This window comes from Triplophysa rosa, linkage group LG22, assembly GCF_024868665.1.
Source record: "Triplophysa rosa linkage group LG22, Trosa_1v2, whole genome shotgun sequence".
Lineage (NCBI taxonomy): Eukaryota > Metazoa > Chordata > Actinopteri > Cypriniformes > Nemacheilidae > Triplophysa > Triplophysa rosa.
Window position 1 is genome coordinate 11,772,430 of NC_079911.1, and position 20,621 is coordinate 11,793,050.

The window sequence follows — 20,621 nt, forward strand, 5'->3', positions numbered from 1 at the left end:
CTATCAAGCCTTAAAGGGATAGTTCACCCAAAAATAAAAATCCTGTCATCATTTAGTCACCCTTAAGTTGTTTCAAATCTGTATAATTTTTTTCTGCTGCTGCTGGTGAACACAGAAATATATTTGGAAGAATGCTTGTAACCAAATAGTTCTTGGCCACCATTGACTACCATAGTAGAAAAAAATAACAATGGTAGTCAGTGGTGCCCCAGAATTGTTTGCTTTCCTACATTCTTCAAAATATCTTCATTTGTGTTCAACAGTACCAAGAAATTTGTAAAACATTATTTCCTACTATGGTAGTAAATGGTGGCAAATAACTATTTGGTTACAAGCATTCTTCCAAATATCTTTTTCTGTGTTCACCTGGGAAATTTATACAGATTTGGAACAACTTGAGGGTGAGTAAATGAAGACAGAATTTTCATTATTTTGGTGAATTGTTCTTTTAAGTCTGTCATGTTACAGATATGACCAAGCAACCAGCAAAACAGTGTTTGTCTGACCACTACCACCTACAAGAGCAGGTAAATGTTTTCTTCATATTTATATCAAATCGCTTCATCCAAGCATGACTCTGTTATCCTGAGAGATTTGGTACATTTATACAAAGGCTGACTCGCTGAATTGCTGTTGTCAAACAAGTCATTTCCCCCCCACACCTCCTCGGTGGCTGGAAGCTGTCCACATGTATTACAGATAAGCTATCTGTGTCTGTCTGTTCCGCCTCTCACCTAATGTATCACTCAAATGAAAAGATACATGGCAGAGTTTTGGATTTAGTGTGTGCATTCATGCAGAGCACTCATTTTCTTGAGTTCACAGAAGTAATTAATTTGCTGGTTTTTTTCAAGCAGGGAAAAAACTAGCTTTGCTAATGTGCAACAGCAAATTGGTTTGGCCTTTTAAGATAACGTGGGTTTGGCCGGTTGTGTTTATCCATTATGAAAGAAATTTTTATCTTTGGGGTGTTTTATAATAACAATGTTCAGGAAGGTTTAAAGAATTGTTTTTCCTGTCGCTGTGTAATGATTGGATTTCACAAGACAAAAACAACATAAATGGTCCGTTGTCATATGAAATGTTTGGTAAACCTGATATTGAAAAGCAAGTGTTAGAATGGAAATATTTTTTGGTCACCTCAGCAGTTTTCACAAAGTTTAACTTAGAAAAACATGAAGTGTTAATTTTAAGCGTTATTGTTTACGGTTATTTATTTATATATTTACTGTTATATTTCAGATATTTATATTGCATTGGAAATTGCTTTAATTCTTGTGATGTTTTTTAACGGTCATTCACAAATATCGTTTTAAAGGTCATCTTTAGATGTGATCTCAATCCTTCACTTTTGCGCTTCTTTTAATCATTTGATATGTATTCTAGAAATGCCTTGACCTGCTTTATATTCTATTAGATGGAACGTCATGCAGGCACGAGGTTGAACCTTCTTTAAGCTCAGTCTTGGTTTCAGTTTACAGTTAATGTGACAGGAATGAATGCACAGGATTTTGAGCGGAAAAGTGTGCAATTCCAGCGTGGGCTGAAGTGTTGATGTAATCTGGTAGCAGATTGTAGGGATATGAAAATGCATTTATTAATGTTTTGTTGTGGTTACATTTTTGTTTAAAAATGATTTGGATTTGCTATATACACAAAATGCTACAGGTGTCTGGCATATCAATGTCATTCCATCATCAACTGACAATCATATAAACTTTTTCTCTTAAAATATTGTCAAATATCCATCAAACAGCAAATAGCTTTGTGGTCCCAGTGAGACAGTATAGTGATGATGTAATGAAAGTAAATGTCACGTTAAGTGTGTGGGTGTGCTTGAGAAAAATGCAAATGAGAAGACTGAGACAGTTCAAAGGATGATAAAACTCCTAAGTTGTGAAGCAAGAGAATTATGATGTGTTTCCAAAACAAAAGACAAAGACTCTTGTTTCTGGTCTGGCATTGGGTTTGATGTTGAGGTGTTTTTTGCCAACCTTGTGCATGCTACAACATTCTAAAAGGGATAGTTCACCCCAAAATGACAATTTGTTCACCATTTACTCACCTTTACGTCATTCCAAACCTGTATGACTTTCTTAATTCTGAAGATATTTCGAACAACATTGGTGACCAAACAACACTTGCCCCAATTGACTTGTACTGTATGGACCCAAAACCACGTTTCTCAAAATATCTTCTTTTGTGTTCCACATCGAAAAGTCACATACAGATTTTGAACCACATGATGGTGAATAAATGATCAGAGAATTTTTATTTTTGGTTGAACTATCCCTTTAAAAGGAATAACTTGAATGATAAATTCCGATTCTATGCTAATTTAACAATTTTGACTTCATAGAGCTCTATACAATTTGTATAATTTGCTTAAAGTGACGGTCAGCGCTGCACTGACTGCAATACGAACAAAAGTGAATTGCTTCCAAAATCTATTCATGATAATTTCATCCACAAACTCGATTAAGATGGAACTCAATACAAATGCATCTCAAATAACAAGACTTTGGAAAGGGATTTTACTGAAATCCCTGAAACTTATCAAATAAAATGTTCTCATCACTGCTTTGATTCGAATTGCTTATCAAATTTTACAGTCACACAGTACCAACCCAATTAGCCCCCCATAAATCCGTCATTCGATATTTGTCCCCTACTTCAGCCTCAGCCGCCAAGAGCACGCAGAAGCACATTTGGGCCTGCACAAGAGTCTAAACATCTATTTGTCCAAAGCACCACTTATGAAATATCCATTATGTCACTCGGCTGCATCAATCAGGCCCACCATCTAGCATGTGGCCCATAATTAACCTCCATTCCTCTCTCTCCTCTGCCCACTCCTCCCACCTTGCTTTCTTCTCATTACTTTGGACAGGAAAAGCATGATTTGGCAGAACCAATTATAACAGCCTATTTTCTTTAGTGTCTACACGGGGAGCAAAGGCTTGAGGTTCAAAGTCGTCTCTGCAAAGCACCAGCAGGTCCCCAGAGACTCAGATTAGAGGAAACAGCAGAGATCGAGATTCGGACAGCCAGGGTGCCCATTTCTTAGTAAACCACTGATGTATTAGTGCATTTTGTAAACCACCGATCAACCTGCGATTCAATTGAAGTACTTTGTCTATGTACAGAAAGATTTGATTATAGCTCGGATTGCTCTGCGTGAACATGCGTTTGTCTTTTCCGACGCTCTCGGTGCCCCAGGCCAGGAATTAATTTCAAGGTTTAGCTGTTAATATTGTGCGTGATCTTTGATTAGAAAGCAGAGGGGGTTCATAACAAATCTGACACAGCTTGCTGGAGACAATATTCAGAATGCCCTCAACTGGAATATTTGAAAATGAAACAGTCTTTTCCCAAGTCAGATTAGCGTAGTCAATAAGACAAATAAAGCTACTTATTTGCCATATGATTTATGCACTGGATATGAATTGTAGAATTGCAGTGAAGGGAAATTGATTGAGATGCAAATGTCAGTCATTATTTGATTTTTGCATCTGAACTGTTTCCATCAATTTGTCCACATCATTTGCTTTACTTTGTTGTGTCAATTGTTGATTTGTCAACAGGTTGGTAATTCGATGCTAATTGAATTTCTTTTTTTTTGTATTCATTTCAGAACACAAAAGATACTTTGAAGGATGCTGGTTTCCAAACAACACTGGCATGTATTGACTTTCATATGGACACAAAACCACAGAGACATTTCTCAAAATTTCTTCTTTTGTGTTCCACTCCAAAAAATGAGTCATACAGGTTTTGAATGACATGAGGGTGAATAAATGATGACATTTTTAGGGGGGGTGAACTATCCCTTTAAGAACTAATTAATTATATTCCATAGGCTACATTAGAAACTATTAGCAGTCTGATTTAAGACAGCTCTCTCGGGTTGAACAGATCTTCCCCTGTGGCCTACTGATACCAGAGAGTCTATCCGTCCACCCTGCACAGAGCATCCATTAGATCTCATTTTAGATTGCCTGCCTCTAATGGAAATTCTTTAACCGCCATAGCTTGAACACACATTGATGATAAATATTTGTTTAAAGAGTTGGCTTTTCTTATTTTTTTACTTTTTAATCTTATAAATGCTCATTTTATAAATTTGTTGACACTGTAATTCCCCTTAAAAGTATTTTTTTTAATTTTTTTATGTATAAATGCTATAAATGTGAAGCATTCACTATTTTTAACATCTTAGTTGTATGTTGTGATGTGAAATGGTACAACAGTGCCCTCTTTTGGATATTAAGCTTTATTGCTAGAGGACGTAATAATGTCTCATTATATACCTCTCTCCCTCAAAGAACTTGCAAGTTTTGTACTTTCTTTATTTAAGTTTAAGGTTTTAATCAAAACTTTAATATAAAAGTGGTTCTTGGCTCGTAATCACAGGGGAGCTACTTTTAGTGCTATATAGAACCATATTTTGGTGCTTCAGGGGTTCTTCAGCAGTTCTTTGGGATGACTGAGGTGCTATATAGAACAACTGAAGAACCATACAGGGTCTTAACAGGTTCTTTATACGGAAAGGGTACTATATAGCACCTCGACCCCAAGAAGAACCTCTAAAGCACCTCTGAAGACCCACCGAAGCACCAAGACAGGGTTCTATATAGCACTAAAGGTGGTTCCCCTATGATTACAGGCAAAGAACTACTTCTAGTGCTATATAGCACCATTTCTTTAGAGTGTTGTATAATATCTAATCTAATATTTATTAAAGGGATAGTTCACCCAAAAATGAAAATTCTGTCATCATTTACTCACCCTTGAGTTGTTCCAAATCTGTATAGATTTCTTTGTTCTGATGAACACAGAGAAAGATATTTGGAAGAATGCTTATAACCAAACAGTTCTTTACCCCCATTGACTCCCATAGTAGGAATCTTTCTTTCTTATCTTTTTTGTTTTGTTCTGTTGAACTCGAAGACATTTTGAAGAATGTAGGACAGCAAACAGTTCTGGGGCACTTTTGACTACCATTGTATTTTTTCCTACTTTATAGTCAATGGAGGGCAACATCTGTCTGGTTATAAGCATTCTTCCAAATATCTTTCTCTGTGTTCATCAGAACAAAGACATTTATACAGATTTGGAACAACTCGAAGGTGAGTAAATGAAGACAGAATTTTCATTTTTGGGTGAAGTATCCCTTTAACAGTGTCTGAGAAGATCATTGTGCAGTGTTTCTGATTTGTCAGCTAACAAGCTACACTCACGGAACAATGTGCAAATGAAGCTCTAATGAGCGCTGTTCTGACATAACTTGCACAGAGTTATGTAAATATTGAACATGAAGTGACATTTACACCGAGAGCTGTTACTCTATGATAAATTAACACATGTAGATGTTTTATACAAAGGAGGCAGTCGTGGCCTAATGGTTAGAGAGTCGGACTCGTCACCAGAAAGGTTGCAGGTTCGATTGTCTGGTCCGGCGGGTAACGACTGAGGTGCCCTTGAGCAAGGCACCTTACCCCTATACTTGCTCCCCGGGTACGTGTGTTCACGACTTGCTGTGCGTGTGTTCACTACTCTCTGGATGGGTTAAATGCAGAGGTTATCTGACAAATAGGTAACTTTCACTTCAAATGGTAAATGAATACATTTTGCACACATCAATTTAGACTAGGCTATATAGCTACATTCTATATTTCTATTTTAATAGCAAAACAAAAAAAGGTGAACGATAAAAAAGGTTAAATACAAAAGAGAAAACCTCTTCAGTGAATTCAGTACCAACTTTAATAATTTTACTGACTTTTAGGCCTACTTCCTGCAGGCTACATAAAACATCTATTTTTATTTGTGCTGTTTCTGTTTTGCCAATAAAAGCAATAGTTGCTTTTTTAAATGTTGCTTAAAGTAATAGTTAGCCAAAAAAATTAAAATACTTTCACCATTTACTCACTCTGTTGTTCCAAACCTGTATGACTTTCTTTTGAACACAAAAGAAGATATTTTGCAGCATGTTGGTAACCAAACAACATTGGCATCCATTGACATCCATTGCATGGGCACAAAACCACTGAGACATTTCTCAGAATATCTTCTTTTGTGTTTAACAGAATAAAGAGTCTGACAGGTTTTGAATGACATGAGAGCGAAGAATTGATGACAAAATTGATATTTTAGGGTGAAGTACCTCTTTAAATGAGCAATATAGCAACTATGAGACACAGTTCTGGTCTGAGTTGAGTCCATCTGTATCAGCAGAACAGCTATTACTCAATGATTGTCATTTACTCCCAAACAAACTTCTAATTTAAACCTACAGCTTTGAAGCTGGGTAACACCTCCACCCACTTTTCCCATGTCTTAAGAGTGAGATGAAAAAGACAAAGTATATGGGAAAAAAAAGGTTTAACAATTAGTTCTGGCTTGCGAATATGTTACCCTTACCTTCCAAAATCTGTAAGAGAAATGGCAACAGTACTCAAGAGGAGCAAGTGACCTTTCGGAAAATGCATTGCAAAGTTCTAATACTTTTTCACAAATCCCATAGATGCTGTTTTGCTCTTTTCCATGCTTTCCGAGGTGCAAAGATGCAAGATTGACTTGAAAAAGATGTATTTTTAAATGCGTTTCAGGTCTATAGAGGAAAGAAAACCTGCGAAATGTTTTATTACATTACAGATCATGCTCCTTAGGCAGGGGCATTATGGCTAAATTGTGTTTTTAATATTCGTGCCTGTGGGATTTGAAAGCCTATAAGCTTTGAAATAGTACAAATAAGCTTTAGACTTATTTGAAACAATGCATTGAAATTTTACTTTTTAATGTCTTCATCTGTCGTGTTTCTCCTTGCTTACAAACATGTTTTCTATTGAAAAACAAAAATAGTTTCAAAGAATGATTGTGAAGCTCTGAGACAGTCATCTGTCAAACATGACTCATTCAGTTAGACAGTCTCAATTTTTTGGAGGTTTGTTTGGATTTTTCCAGTTATCAAAGAGAACAGCAGATGTACTGTTTTGCCATTGTAATTGTGAACATTTATTGCTTAGATTGCAGTGTTTAAAACAGGCACCAGACAACAGACTAAACAAAGAGAACCTCGGCGTGTGGAAGTCCAACAGGTGTGAATGTCACCTTTTATTCCTCAGATGAAGAATAAATGTGGATTCCATTATGTCTGTCAAAAACGAAATGCTCATGTAAAAATTGTCTCAATGTATGTAGTTTGTAATTGACAATTTGGCCCCATTTTAACACCACTTCTAACTATTATCAGTCAACAAAATCTTTTTTCCCCAAAAAATTCTCTGACCTTTATCTTGTTGGCAGTCCCAGAGATTAAAGGAGTGATAGATTCTGTCCACCTTCACACCATTAAAGGTGCTTTATTCCAGGGTTACATGACAACAAATGATAACGAAAGTAGGTGAGGAGCGAAAATACAGAGAGCTTACAATTCATCCGAGTCATCACTCTTTTTTAAATTGTCTGAACAGATTACAGGTCTGAAGTTATGTGGGAAGCAGATGTTCCCGACAAGAACGTGTTAAACACACTGTAGTCACTTCAGAGGTAATTAAAAAGCATCCCAGCATACTTCGGTGGAACCTGTTCTTTTTGTTCAAAAAAGAGAGGACGAATAACTTTTGGACTGAAAGACTGCATGTTTGCTCTGTACTGTATCCTTGGTGCACAAAATGTGACCCTGATGTGAAAGTCATGCTAAAGTCTCATAATCTAATTCTGAGAGCAGCATCATGGAAACCCAACATGTGTGCACATTTATGTACAGGTGTATCTATCGTTGTGTGGACTGAATGTCCTCATAAAAGGTCAAATCTATCTAGTCTATGGAATATCCCCACAATGTATGGAAATATAATGTGTGTGTTATACCCTTGGGAATATTATGGGAACAGAGATTTTGTCATTGGCTCACAGGTGATTACATGCTTTTAAAAGACTACCCTGCTGAAAAAAACAACAAAACCCTGCCAATACACAATAGAAATGATTGCTAGATTTAACGATTATAATGGGAATTTAATCTGATTTGATGGAAACTAAACTATAATGGTGTCTGGTTTGTGATAGACTCTATTGTTGGGATGTTATCTGGCAGATGTACACCATTAAATCCTATTGGAATAATACCCTAAACACACGACAAAAGGACATTTTATAATGGTTTAAATGGATAAAGCTAATGGTAATTTAATGGAAACCATTAGAATATCTGTTGTGTATTACTGGGTTTCTATTGTTTTTTTTAGCAGGGAAGACAACTGCCAGACATAAAACACGAAATAACCCGGTACCAACATTATTTAATTATAGATTACAGTATATATAATATACATTATAGATATGCTTTATAGCCTACTGTTTTTATCATCAATTTAAACGGCCTAAAACTTACTGTTTATATTCTGTTGTCTTTTTGTAGATAAAATAAGAAACTTTCTTGCCGTGTTTTAAAATGTTTTTTTTTTTGTAAATCGTGTAGAGGAGACCAGAGTCGATGAACATTTAATAACTCACAGCGTTACACGAACCACAAATAAACATCCTCGCCTTTAAATAGCACTATAATTCCTTTAGCCATGTATTTTTTTCCAAAAGAAAGTACTGGGTTTTTTCTCTCATAACTTGTTTTGATCTCCTTTTTTTTCAGGCACAGAGAAAACTTTATCGAGAGCATTGCTGAATCGCATCACTTTCCTAACACAGTAGCCAACAATTAAAAGATCAATGCGCAACAGAAGATGTGGCATCCGAGTGTATCACCTGCGATCGAGGGAATGCAACTCAACATCCAATCGACTGAGACTGTGGGCGTGTTCTTCTCTTTCCATCCTACCGACAAGCACAAGTTAAAACTGCTCTCCCTCTTTCTCTCTTTGAGTCTGGGAATGCCGCGCGAGCATCCTGGCGCGCGTGTGGAATTTCTGAACTTTCCGTATATTCTTCCGTGGATGTAAAGAATAAGAGCAGGACAACCGAGCTTCGTTTTGGATATTTCCCTCCTCACCAAACCCTCCCGTGACTGTTTACAAGCTCGCGCACTATGGAACTTTACGCAATTCTCCTTTTCTTGGTTTCCCTGACAGGTGCGCGAGGAGTTGAGCGGCACGCATTGTCGTACGCGTATACGCCTGAACTCTCGGAGGACGCGATACTGGTGGCTAACAACGGTATACACGTGCCTTTTGGAAGATCGGTTTTTATCGATCCGATGAACGATCTGGTCATTGAAGTTCAGCCGGGGGATATGTGCAGTATTACGGTGCTGGATAATGATCCGCTGTCTCAGAGACCCGGGCATCTATCACCTAAAAAGTTCCCGTGTGAATTTGGTCCTAATGATGTCAAATACTCTCATCTCGGCTCCAGAAGCCCTGCGGAGGACAGGGTGAAGCTACAACTCAGGTATGACACTCAGACTGAAACTATAATCATCCCCTTTATGTTAGAGGTGGGTGTTGTTTTCACACAATTGGAGATTGTAACGAAAAACGTGCCTCTTGCTGTTGATAGTTTACTTGGCACTAGTAATCTTATTGACAGAAAGGTGCTAGAATTTACTTATGATAAAGACTCTGAACAATGTGAAGTCACGTCACTGGCTGCCAGTAGCGCTTTACCCAGATACGGAAAAGTTGTTGATGATGGCAAATTGGAGAAGACGATGAGCTGTGAGCAGTTTCTCAAAGCAGACATCAGATATGAGCACACGTCTACCCACAAGTCTCCAAATAGGGATTACATCCCGATGGTGGTGGAACTCCGTAGCAAAGAAAACAATTTACTGAAGCAGGAGTTTTTTCACGTGATGATCCGGATAAAAGACGGCGTGGAAAACACTCCTCCCAGACCCAGTTTCGTGGCCATGATGATGATGGAAGTCGATCAGTTTGTTATGACAGCTTTAACCCCCGATATGCTGGGAGCCGAGGATACTGAATCCAGTCTGGATGATCTTATTTTCAACATCACCTCTCCGTTGTCATTCGAGGAGGGTTATATTGTGAGTACAGATGATAGAAATTTACCCATCACGTCATTTTATCAAAGAGATCTGAAGGAACTGAAAATAGCATATAAACCTCCATCTCTGGACTCGGAAACTGAGAGGATTTTTCAGATAGAGTTAGAGGTCATTGACACAGATAGTGGGATTTCCGATCCTTTTGCATTTATGATTGTGGTAAAGCCCATGAACACTTTAGCACCAGTGGTGACAAAAAATACAGGTCAGCTTCTGTATGAAGGCCAATCTAGATCTTTATTCACTCAGAGCAACTTGGAAATTAGTGATGAGGACAATCTGGACAGTGTTAGGATAACTGTGGTCGATGGTCTACGTCACGGTCAGTTAACCTTGTTGGGCACCAACAGGAAGTATTTTACCCCTGCCGACCTAGAAGTGGGCATTGTGATGTACCAACAAGATGGAAGCGACACGTACAGCGATAATGTCATTTTCAGAATGTCAGATGGCAAGCATGACGTCGAGTTTTTGTTTCCCATCACAATTGTACCCACAGATGACGAGCCGCCCATCATAAATGCAAACACAGGGCTGGTTTTATCAAAAAAACAGATGGTGTCCATCTCGCAACTCACGCTCAGCGCAGCAGATATTGACTCTGAAGATTCCACCATTAAATTTATTATCGAACCGCCGCTCTCAGCTATCGGTGAGGTCCTCATGAGGCAATCTGAAGCTCCGGAGGACCCAACGTCATGGAAGTTTAATTCAGTAGATGGTGTGTATGAGAAAGTAGTGACAGAGTGGCTTCAAAAAGACATTACAGATGAAAAGCTCTTTTATAAACATACAGGTCCACATATCACGGAGACCATCACCGATCATTTTGTGTTTAAAGTGCAAGACGACGCCGATCCTCCCAACCAATCTGGCGAGAATTCATTTGTTATTAAAATTCTGCCTATTGATGATGTTCCACCCGTGCTGTTCCCGGGTACTACTTTGCAGATGACGGTACATGAATATCAGTTGACTCATTTCAGCAAAAATGTGCTGCATTACACAGACCTAGATTCGGAGGATCGTGATTTGAAATATACAATAACTCAACCGCCAACAGACGCAGATGAGAATAATCTGGTTCGATTTGGATCTATTGTTTTAACGGACAGCCCTGATAGTGAGGTAACAGAATTTACTCAAGCACAAGTTAACCATCATAAGATTTCCTACAGCCCGCCAGACCATGAGCTAGGCATCACACCCCATGTGGTGCAGTTCCATTTCAGAGTCGAAGACACAGCTGGAAACAGCGTTGATGGTGATTTTACCATTTTTCTGAAGCCCGTAAACAACAAACCCCCACAGATAACAAATTCGGGCTTCACTGTTCTGGAGAGGGGCGTACACATCATCACAAGTGTCGAACTTGACGCGGATGACCCTGACACCGATAGCAAGCAGATTTTATTTACAGTGAGTCAAATTCCAGTCCACGGCCACATCCAACATACATTTAGCAATTTGCAAAAAGGTAGTACTTTCAATCTGATGGATATCACCGAAGGTAAACTTTCATACGTCCACAATGGCGATGAGATAACAAGCGACTCTTTAAAATTAGATGTTAGTGATGGCTTTCATGTTGTGCCTGTCACTGTAAAGGTAGTCGTGAAGCCCGTCGATGACGAGACTCCGACGCTCACGGAGGGCACTGTTGGCTCCCGCTTGGACGTGTTGGAGAACGGTGCAACAGAAATGACCACCAACGTCATCCAGGGAAAAGATGAGGACACAGATGACCTCAGGCTGACCTTCATTGTGGAGGAACCTCCAAGGTTTGGAGAAATTCTGGTGAATGGAGTTTCCTCAAGCTCGTTTACTCAAGCTGATCTCATCAGTGGTCTGGTTGTGTATGCTCACACAAGCAGTGAAATCGGTTTCACCTCTGTAGATGATGTTTTTAATCTAACTCTCTCGGACATGTCGGATGAATGGACTGTTGGGGGGAACAAAATAAAAGGAGTCCGTGTTTACGTCACCATTCTTCCTGTAGATAACCAAACTCCGGTGGTCACAGTTGGCCCTACTTTTAACGTCTTTGAGGGTGACAAAAATGCTATTGGTGGACATCAGATAACGGTTGAGGACACTGATACGCCAATTGAGGACATCCTATGCACCATCATCGTTCAACCCACATCAGGATATGTGGAGAACATCTCTCCAGCACCTGGCTCTGAGAAGTCAAGATCAGGAATGGCGGTGAGCGCTTTTACCATCAGAGATATGAATGAAGGTCATATATATTACGTCCAGAGCATACATAAAGGCGTGGAGCCGGTGGAGGACAGGTTCAATTTTCGTTGCTCCGATGGTGTGAACTTCTCAGAGCGTCAGTTCTTCCCTATCGTCATCATTCCAACCAATGATGAAAAACCGGAGATCTTTGTGAGAGAGGTTGTTGTAATGGAGGGTATGAATGTTTTCATAGACACTCCCATTTTGAACGGAATTGATGCTGACGTTCCTGCAGAGGAGCTGACATTTATCATTACCAAACCTCCGAATTATGGAGTGATCCTCAATCAGCTGACAACAGGCCCCGTCCCGGTCACAAACTTCACTCTTGAACAAATCAAAGAAGCCTCAAGCATAATTTACGACCACGATGATTCAGAAACCACAGAAGACAAGTTTGACATCTTGCTTACAGACGGAAAACATTCAGTCGAGGCTACGATCATGGTGATGATTATTCCAGTGGATGATGAAACACCAAGGCTTGCCATTAATGACGGACTTGAAATTGAGATCGGAGAATCAAAGGAAATAAATAGTAAAGTACTCAAAGCTACTGATTTGGATTCAGATGATGAGTCGCTCACGTTTATCATTCGCTACGGTCCTGCACAAGGTTTCCTTTATAAAAAAACATCAGGAAATGTTGCTAAAAGGTCTGTTGGACCCTTAGAGAACATCACTGTTGGGATGAACTTCACACAAAGAGAGGTGAACCAGGGTCTTATTTTCTACTCTCACAATGGTCAGGAAGGCATCCGTGACCTTGTCAAGTTCGACGTAACGGATGGTATCAACCCTCTGATTGACAGATACTTCTATATTACCGTAGGCAGCATTGATATGGTGTTTCCTGATGTCATCAGTAAAGGGGTGTCACTAAAAGAAGGTGGGAGAGTGACCCTCACTACAAACCTTCTCAGCACCAGCGACCTCAACAGCCCAGATGAGAACTTAGTGTTCACCATCACAAGAGCCCCAGTGAGGGGTCATTTGGAAAGCACAGACACGCAAGGCATGCCTATTGTGTCCTTCACCCAGCTCCAGCTGGCTGGGAGCAAAATCTACTACATTCACACTGCAGATGATGAAGTCAAGATGGACAGCTTTGAGTTTGAGGTCACCGATGGTTATAATCCCGTGTTCCGTACATTCCGTGTGTCGATCATTGACGTTGATAACAAAAAGCCCGTACTGACAGTTCATGACCTCACGGTGACCGAAAGACAGACAAAACTCATTACGCCCTTTGAGTTGACCATTGAGGACCAAGATACAGCCGAGCATCTTCTGAAGTTCACAATCACCCAGCTACCTATTCACGGCAAGCTGCTTTTCAACAATAGCCGACCGGTTGCATCCTTCACAAAACAGGACCTGAATGAGAACATGATCAGTTACAAGCATGACGGCACAGAGTCGCAAGCCGATAGCTTTTCTTTTACAGTCACAGATGGAACACACTCAGACTTTTATGTTTTTCCTGATACCATATTTGAAACCCGGAGCCCTCAGACCATGAAGATCAACATTGTGTCTTTGGACAATGGCGTCCCTCAGATTGTGATTAACAAAGATGCACCGACTTTAAGGGTGTTGTCCACAGGTCACTTAGGTTATCAGATCGCAAGTAAAGTCCTGAAGGCGGTGGACAGGGACAGCGTTCCTGAGGCCTTGGTATTTCACATCACCACACAACCAGAGCAAGGCTACCTGATCAACCTGGATAAAGGGAATGCCTCCATCAACACCTTTACACAAGGTATTATTTCATCAGCATAAATTAAACCTATAGTTGGATACTTTGAAATCTTATATCTGCCTACAGTACTCCTACTAATAACACTGTAGTATTTGACTCCACATGAGTATTCACCATGTTCCTACTAGGTTTTTTGCCCTTATCAATGCTTTAAATAATGTCATTTCATTTTAGGAACAGGCGTTTTTTGCCAATACAGACTGCAAGATGTGCCTGTCTCTTCAACTTAAATTCTTGATGAGACAACTAGAGCGTTCACACATCTCTGTTCAATTATTAAGCTACTCATACTTCTTCCTTCTATAGTGACTGGCTATTTTAAAGTAGAAACTGGTTACAGGAGAATTTCGTTGCGAGTCCAAAGTAAATGGTGTATAGTATATTTCTGCACCAGACAATATTGCAGTTTGTTTCTTTAAGCAGGTTGTTGGCGGGACATTAAAACATTGATTCTCTCAGTGGGGAGGGTTTGGGACCTGTTTGTCAAAAGGCATACAGGGGATTGTTTAAAACATCATTATCACATTCATTTTGAGGTATTTGTTAGCTTGGTGCTGCAAGTGATGCAGAAATTTACCCATTTTGTCTTCAAACTTGCTTGGGAATTATTTTGTTGTATAATTATGCTGATAAAAATAAGATGTTTGTATGGTGACCATTAGATGACTATTGTTTAATACAGTTTATTAGGTGATCACATACATATGTAAAAATAGCAAAATTGACAAGACAAGACAAGGAAAAAATAAGAGTAGGTTTGAAAAGTAGCTTATTTCTGAAGATATTTATTAAAGGGATATTCTGCCCAAAAATGAAAATTATTTCATAAATTACTTAAGTTGTTCCAAACCTTTATAAATTATTTCGTTCTGTTAAACACAAAGAAAGATATTTAGAAACATGTTAGCAATTGACATTTCTGGGACATCATTGACTACCATAGTAGGAAAAATTAAAATGGTAGTCAAAGGTGCCCCAAAACTGTTTGCTTTACTAAATTCCTCAAAATATCTCATGTTGTGTTTAACAGAACATAAAAATGAAACAATAATTTTTCCTACTATGGTGTCCCAGATATGTCAAATACCTTTCTTTGTGTACCGAACAAAGACATTTATACAACTGGGGGGAGTAGCCTAATTCATGACAATTAAAATGTTTAGGTGGACTATCCCTTTAAGACTTTTTTTACAGTAGTTGCCAAAAGTGACGTTTGGGGGTGAATATTTGCTTTTATTTTTTGCTTTTAATGCCCCTTATATTATTATAGAATACGAGACATATATAGACGGTTTCATCAGACGCACACACCTGGCCCGAAGTGAACTTCAGGTCTGTGTTTAGTTATAACATAAACATTTATTTGATATTAAATTTAAATTAATATTAATCTTGGTTCATATTTTATTGCGGGCAGTCGTGGCCTAGTGGTTAGAGTCGTACTTCGATTCTCAATGCCGGTAGGTAACGACTAGGCACCCCATCCCCCTTTTCTCCCCGGGCGCTGCAGTGATAGCTGGCCACTGCTCCGGGTGTGTTTGTTCACAACTTGCAGTGCGTTCACTACTCACTGGATAGGTTAAATGCAGAGGTCACATTTCGGGTATGGGTCACCATATTTGACAAATAGGTCACTTTCACTTTTATATATTAATTGTATTAAATTACATTAAAACTACTCAACAGTTATTGATTCTTTGCGCAGGTCTAGCAGAAGTTAAGTACGGACCACAGAAGGTTTGTTTATGTTGTTGCTGCTGAAACCATCTATAGAGTATATTCTAATATACAAAAATAGACAGAAAAACAAAAATGCTCACAGCAAATAATGCATTCTACAGTTGTATCTGTTATTAATATTTGATGAAATTCTTCTCAAATATGAGAAGTTTATGCTCCAAATACACAAATGCAACATTTACGCATTTGGCAGACGCTTTTATCCAAAGCGACTTACATTGAATTATACTATACATTTGTTTCTGAGTATTGCAATCGCTGGGATCGAATCCATGACCTTGGCATTGCTGCTCTTACCACTGAGCTACAGGAAAGATGCATACAATATATGTATGTATCTTTGATAAAATATTGAAACAAACATCTAAGATGTCAATTGTGTAAAGCTGAAAATCACTTTTGGCCACTACTGTATATGCAATCTGTGTGTTATTAATAATTTAGTGTGTATTTGTCACACAAAAAAAGAATCTCTCGATAGCATCTTTACTTCTTTAAAAAGTAGCTTGTTTTTGGAAAAGCCTTGCTGTTTTAAACTATTTCACTACTAAAATATATAGTTAGTAAATTAGTCCCCCAAAGCTGTTCTTGCCCAATTCAGTCTCCCCATTTTTTATGAAAGCCAAGTTAAAATCACTACCTATTCACCAGCATGCGAGTCTTGCCTTGTTTCCAAGTGTATTAGTCAGCACAGGTTCAAGGCCCCTAACAGCTAAAGCATCAACACATTCCTTCAAACATGAATACCTAGTGAGAAGGTGAGAATCCACGCCAGGCTAACTTAAGACTGATAAGTGCTACAGACATTGGTGAGAGGCAGATGTGTGAAAAGGAGTGAGAGACGAGACGAGAGTGAGAGAAAGCGAGGGACCTGGCAAACCAGACTTGGCCTCATCAGATTGAGCAGTGAAGCAGAAGGAACAATCACTTCTCTTTATTTACCTTGCCCTTTCCCCATATTCTGCCACCACTTGCTCTGTGGCTTTCGCTAAATATTTCATGACGAGAGTGTGCGCCGGCGATGAAAGGAGACACTTTATTTTCAATATGAAAAGTGGTTTCATCCGTGCATAAAGAATCACAGGTTTACATTTTTATGAGGCTTCTTCCTCGGACATTAATCATTTAAAAGAGGTGGGTCAGACCAAGGAGAGCAAGAGAGCCAGGTTGATAATGTTAAACTGTAGTTAGTGTGTCCGTGGTTATGGGCTCTAATTGGGGAGATGCTGTAGGACAAGACCAGATGTAGAGGAGCTGGAGTCCTGTGTTTAAAATTCTTCCTGTTGCCTGTCATTATATAATAGCTTGTTAGCTGTTCTGTTGATGGTTTTGTGGATGAGAACCTGCTGCTTTTGCGGAAGTTCTCACCTGGTTTTGGGAAAAGTTTTAAAAGCGCTTTATCTGTTTGTGCTGTTTGAATCAAATAGTGTTTTAATAGTACAATATGCGTTTTTGCACAGACGTTTTCTTTAGGCACAACATTATCATAAAAAATGAGGCTTTTTATAGATATATATTTTATAGTATATTTTATATTATATAACACTTAAAATATACAGTATATTCTGCATAATATATATTTTTATATTATAAATTAAATATAGACCACTTCACAAGATATAAACAGAAGCACTTCCGGTTTCAGTTTTTATTTATTTAGTATGTTTTAAATCTTACATATGTAATAACATCTTATTTTAAAAAGATATTCGTTTAACATTTTGATTCAGTTAAAATGTTTTGTTTGTTGTGCTTTGGTCAAATGTTTGTGTAATGTAACTAACTCACTAAATTCTTCTGGACCAGTGTTGAACCAGCGATCTATATAATATTATAAATTATATTTATTTTTCTAAATGAATGATACATTGCTTAAAATGTAAATAATTTGATTAAATAAAATCATCTCTTATTGTGATTTTTAATGCGTGTTTTCAGCTGACATTGATGATCTTAAAATCTTCTATATCCTGAAAGACGACAGCAATGCCACCCGTGATCTCTTCGGTTTTACCGTGGAGGACAGCGGTAAGTCATCCAGTATTTGTTCGCATGCATTAGAGTCTTTAAAATCAAAAGCAAAACTTTTGCACATCCTTTTTTATTTTAATGAGAATATACTGGGGTGTACACCACATTGAGATGTATTAGTTTAGCTGAAGGATTTCAGTACGAGTGAGGAATAATGCAACAGAAATCATTTGAATTCATAAATGATAAAACATGCTCTAAATTTTAGGTGTCTATGCAAACGGAAGAGTTGAGAGAATTAATGGTGAATCTTAGAGACCTAAGAGATATATATTTAGTTATGTGGCATTTAATTAGGCTTTCACTTTCAGAGGTGCCATCAGTATTATTACTTGCTCTGCTCCCTTTGACTAGAAATGTTTTTAAATTAATTTCCAGAACATCAAAGAGAAAAACTTAAAGGGCCGATGAATTAAGACCTCAATTTTAACCCGAGCTTTTGTTATATAAGAGGGAATTGTATTCAAGCGAACATCCTGCAAGTGTCAGAACTGAAAACGCCCTTGTTACTGAAATAACAACTGTTATTGACACGAGGCTCAGCGAATGGCAGGTCCTGTGGAATGCACCTATCTAGGTTGAACACCGCCTCCACAGAAAAATATCAATGACTACTTCTCTAGCCCCGCCCACTGGTTCGCGCATGACAGTACTGAAGTAACACAAGTTGCGCGTTACCAGATATAGCGAGCAAGCAATAAACATGCTGTTAAAGATCGCAAAATATTGTGGAGTCAGTGCCTGAACACAGTCGCTGCATAACCTTCCTTCGGATTCCGACATTAGTAATGCGTGGTTGAAGTTTATTTTTAAAGAGGTTCCAGCTCACGTGGGTAAAACATTACATCCGATTCCTTTGTGAACAAGGCAGAGGTTGACGATAGATTTGCGGAGGGACTAAAATTAAAAAGCAGTGCTGTGCCGTCAATATTGGATCCGATAGGAATGGCGCAGCAATCTTATGTGAGTACAACATATTTGTACTATGCATCACTATTGCTTTGTTAGAGATCGCTTGATATGCCCAAACATTAAGTCTCTAACCAAATTCACAGAAGGCTCCAACTAAGTTTACTACGCAAACTATCCATTCATAGCAGTGGGCTTTACTTCAGAGTCTTCATGGCGGAACGACCATTCAAACCGATCGTTTGTCAAGCCGGCCTCAAAACCCGGGTAGAAAATAGCCTATTCCTTATTGATTTTGATGTTGTTGAATGTAAAAACCACGCAAACGTCATAGTAGACCTCATAAAACAGTATAAAACAATAAACAAGCCCAGTTCATCACACCTTTAAAAGTGAATTACTGTTGGTCAGAATGACCCTGAGTAAATATTGTAGTGTGAGAGATTAATAAAATATTGTTGAATCTGTCATCTGCTGAGGTTTCGATAATTGTGTTTATTTTGTTTCAAACTACGGTGAACCATCAGCAACGGTCAAACATTATATAAATTGTCTGATTTCCCAGGAAGCCGTGAGTAGACTATACTTGGTAGTACTCTGTGCATGTAGTGGGTTGAAGGGTTTGTATAAACACAACACAAAGGGCCGTTTGATATATAAAACTAGAGGCAAGACACATAATTAGAGCTTGTTGGGTAAGCCACTCCCCTTTTCAGACTTTCAATTACAGGGTCCCTGAAATCGGAAGGACTTGGGAAAAAACAAACAGAATGTGAAAACATCTGCTTCAGACTCCCTGCATTCCGAAAGCTTCTCTCACGCTCACAATCACCAGTTGTGCCATTAAATAATCGGTTGTGGCATGAATCAGATTGTTGTGTTAACTCTTTAAAAATGATTCCCAGTCAAACACCCAGTTTACTCCTGGTCTTAAGCTCCATTTTTATCTGTGATGTCTACGGTAACACAGATTTAGGATAAAATCCAACTTTTGCAAAAAGTCTTTCACATTTTCCATGTGTGAAGAAGCTGAGCTAACAACAACAGCAAACGCTATAAACTATTTTAAAGCCAATTTGTGTTAAACAGCTACACTCATTTAATGAACTCTGTTAGACAGCGACTCACATATTTGTTATTAGTAGTATACCAGAGGGGTTTTAATTAATTGTTTTGTTTTCTAAATGCTCTTCCTCGGCATATAGGCGATTATGATGGCGAGGCAGGGTAGAACTATTATCATGTTTACCATATGCAGTTCAGAGAATTATTTGAATCGAAAATGAGATTGTAGCCTGAGGACATAACTTCTACTTTTGTCTGTTTTTTACTTCTTTTAAAGAGAAGTCTCACTTTTTGTTAGTACATGGCTAAGGCTGAATAATAGATTAATCTCCCTTTTTATCACTTTGTGGGACTTCTAATCTGGATGATTTACTTACTGCTTTGTTCCACTGTTTACTGTGAAAGTTATCCCAAATTTAAAGGGGTCATATGGCACGAATATGTCTTTTTCTGTGTCTTTGGTGTGTTATAAGTTGCCCATGCATGTATTAGACACGTAAAATTGCTCAATTTAAAGTGTCGGAACAAAAGATGCATTCTATCTAAAAGCGAATGCTCATCCAGACCTGCCTGAAACGCCTCGTGTAACCACACCCCCACAAATCTACATCAGTTCGTAGTATGATTTGACTAAGACCGCCCAAATGCACAGTATACGCAAGTAAGGTGGGCGTACCTGTCAGTACAATTGCTTTGGAACCTGATGTTCCAAATATGGAACACTTCCGTCACACGCTTGCAGTATTCAACCAATCACTATGCACTGGTTAACTGGCCAATCATAGCACACCTTGCTTTTCAGAAAAAAATTTTTTTGCGCGTTTCAGAGAGGCGGGGCAAAGA

General features: G+C 38.5%; 1 protein-coding gene across 2 annotated transcripts in view; it reads left to right on the top strand.

Moving 5' to 3' along the window:
• Positions 1-8,575: 8,575 nt before the first annotated feature.
• frem2a (FRAS1 related extracellular matrix 2a) overlaps positions 8,576-20,621 on the top strand; it is a 54,267-nt gene continuing 42,221 nt past the window's right edge. For both annotated transcript variants that reach the window (XM_057321547.1, XM_057321548.1), the window contains exons 1-2: positions 8,576-14,033; positions 17,712-17,801. In XM_057321547.1, the coding sequence (XP_057177530.1) occupies positions 9,047-14,033; positions 17,712-17,801 (5,077 nt within the window). In that variant the 5' untranslated portion in view covers positions 8,576-9,046. The remainder of the gene's footprint in view (positions 14,034-17,711; positions 17,802-20,621) is intronic.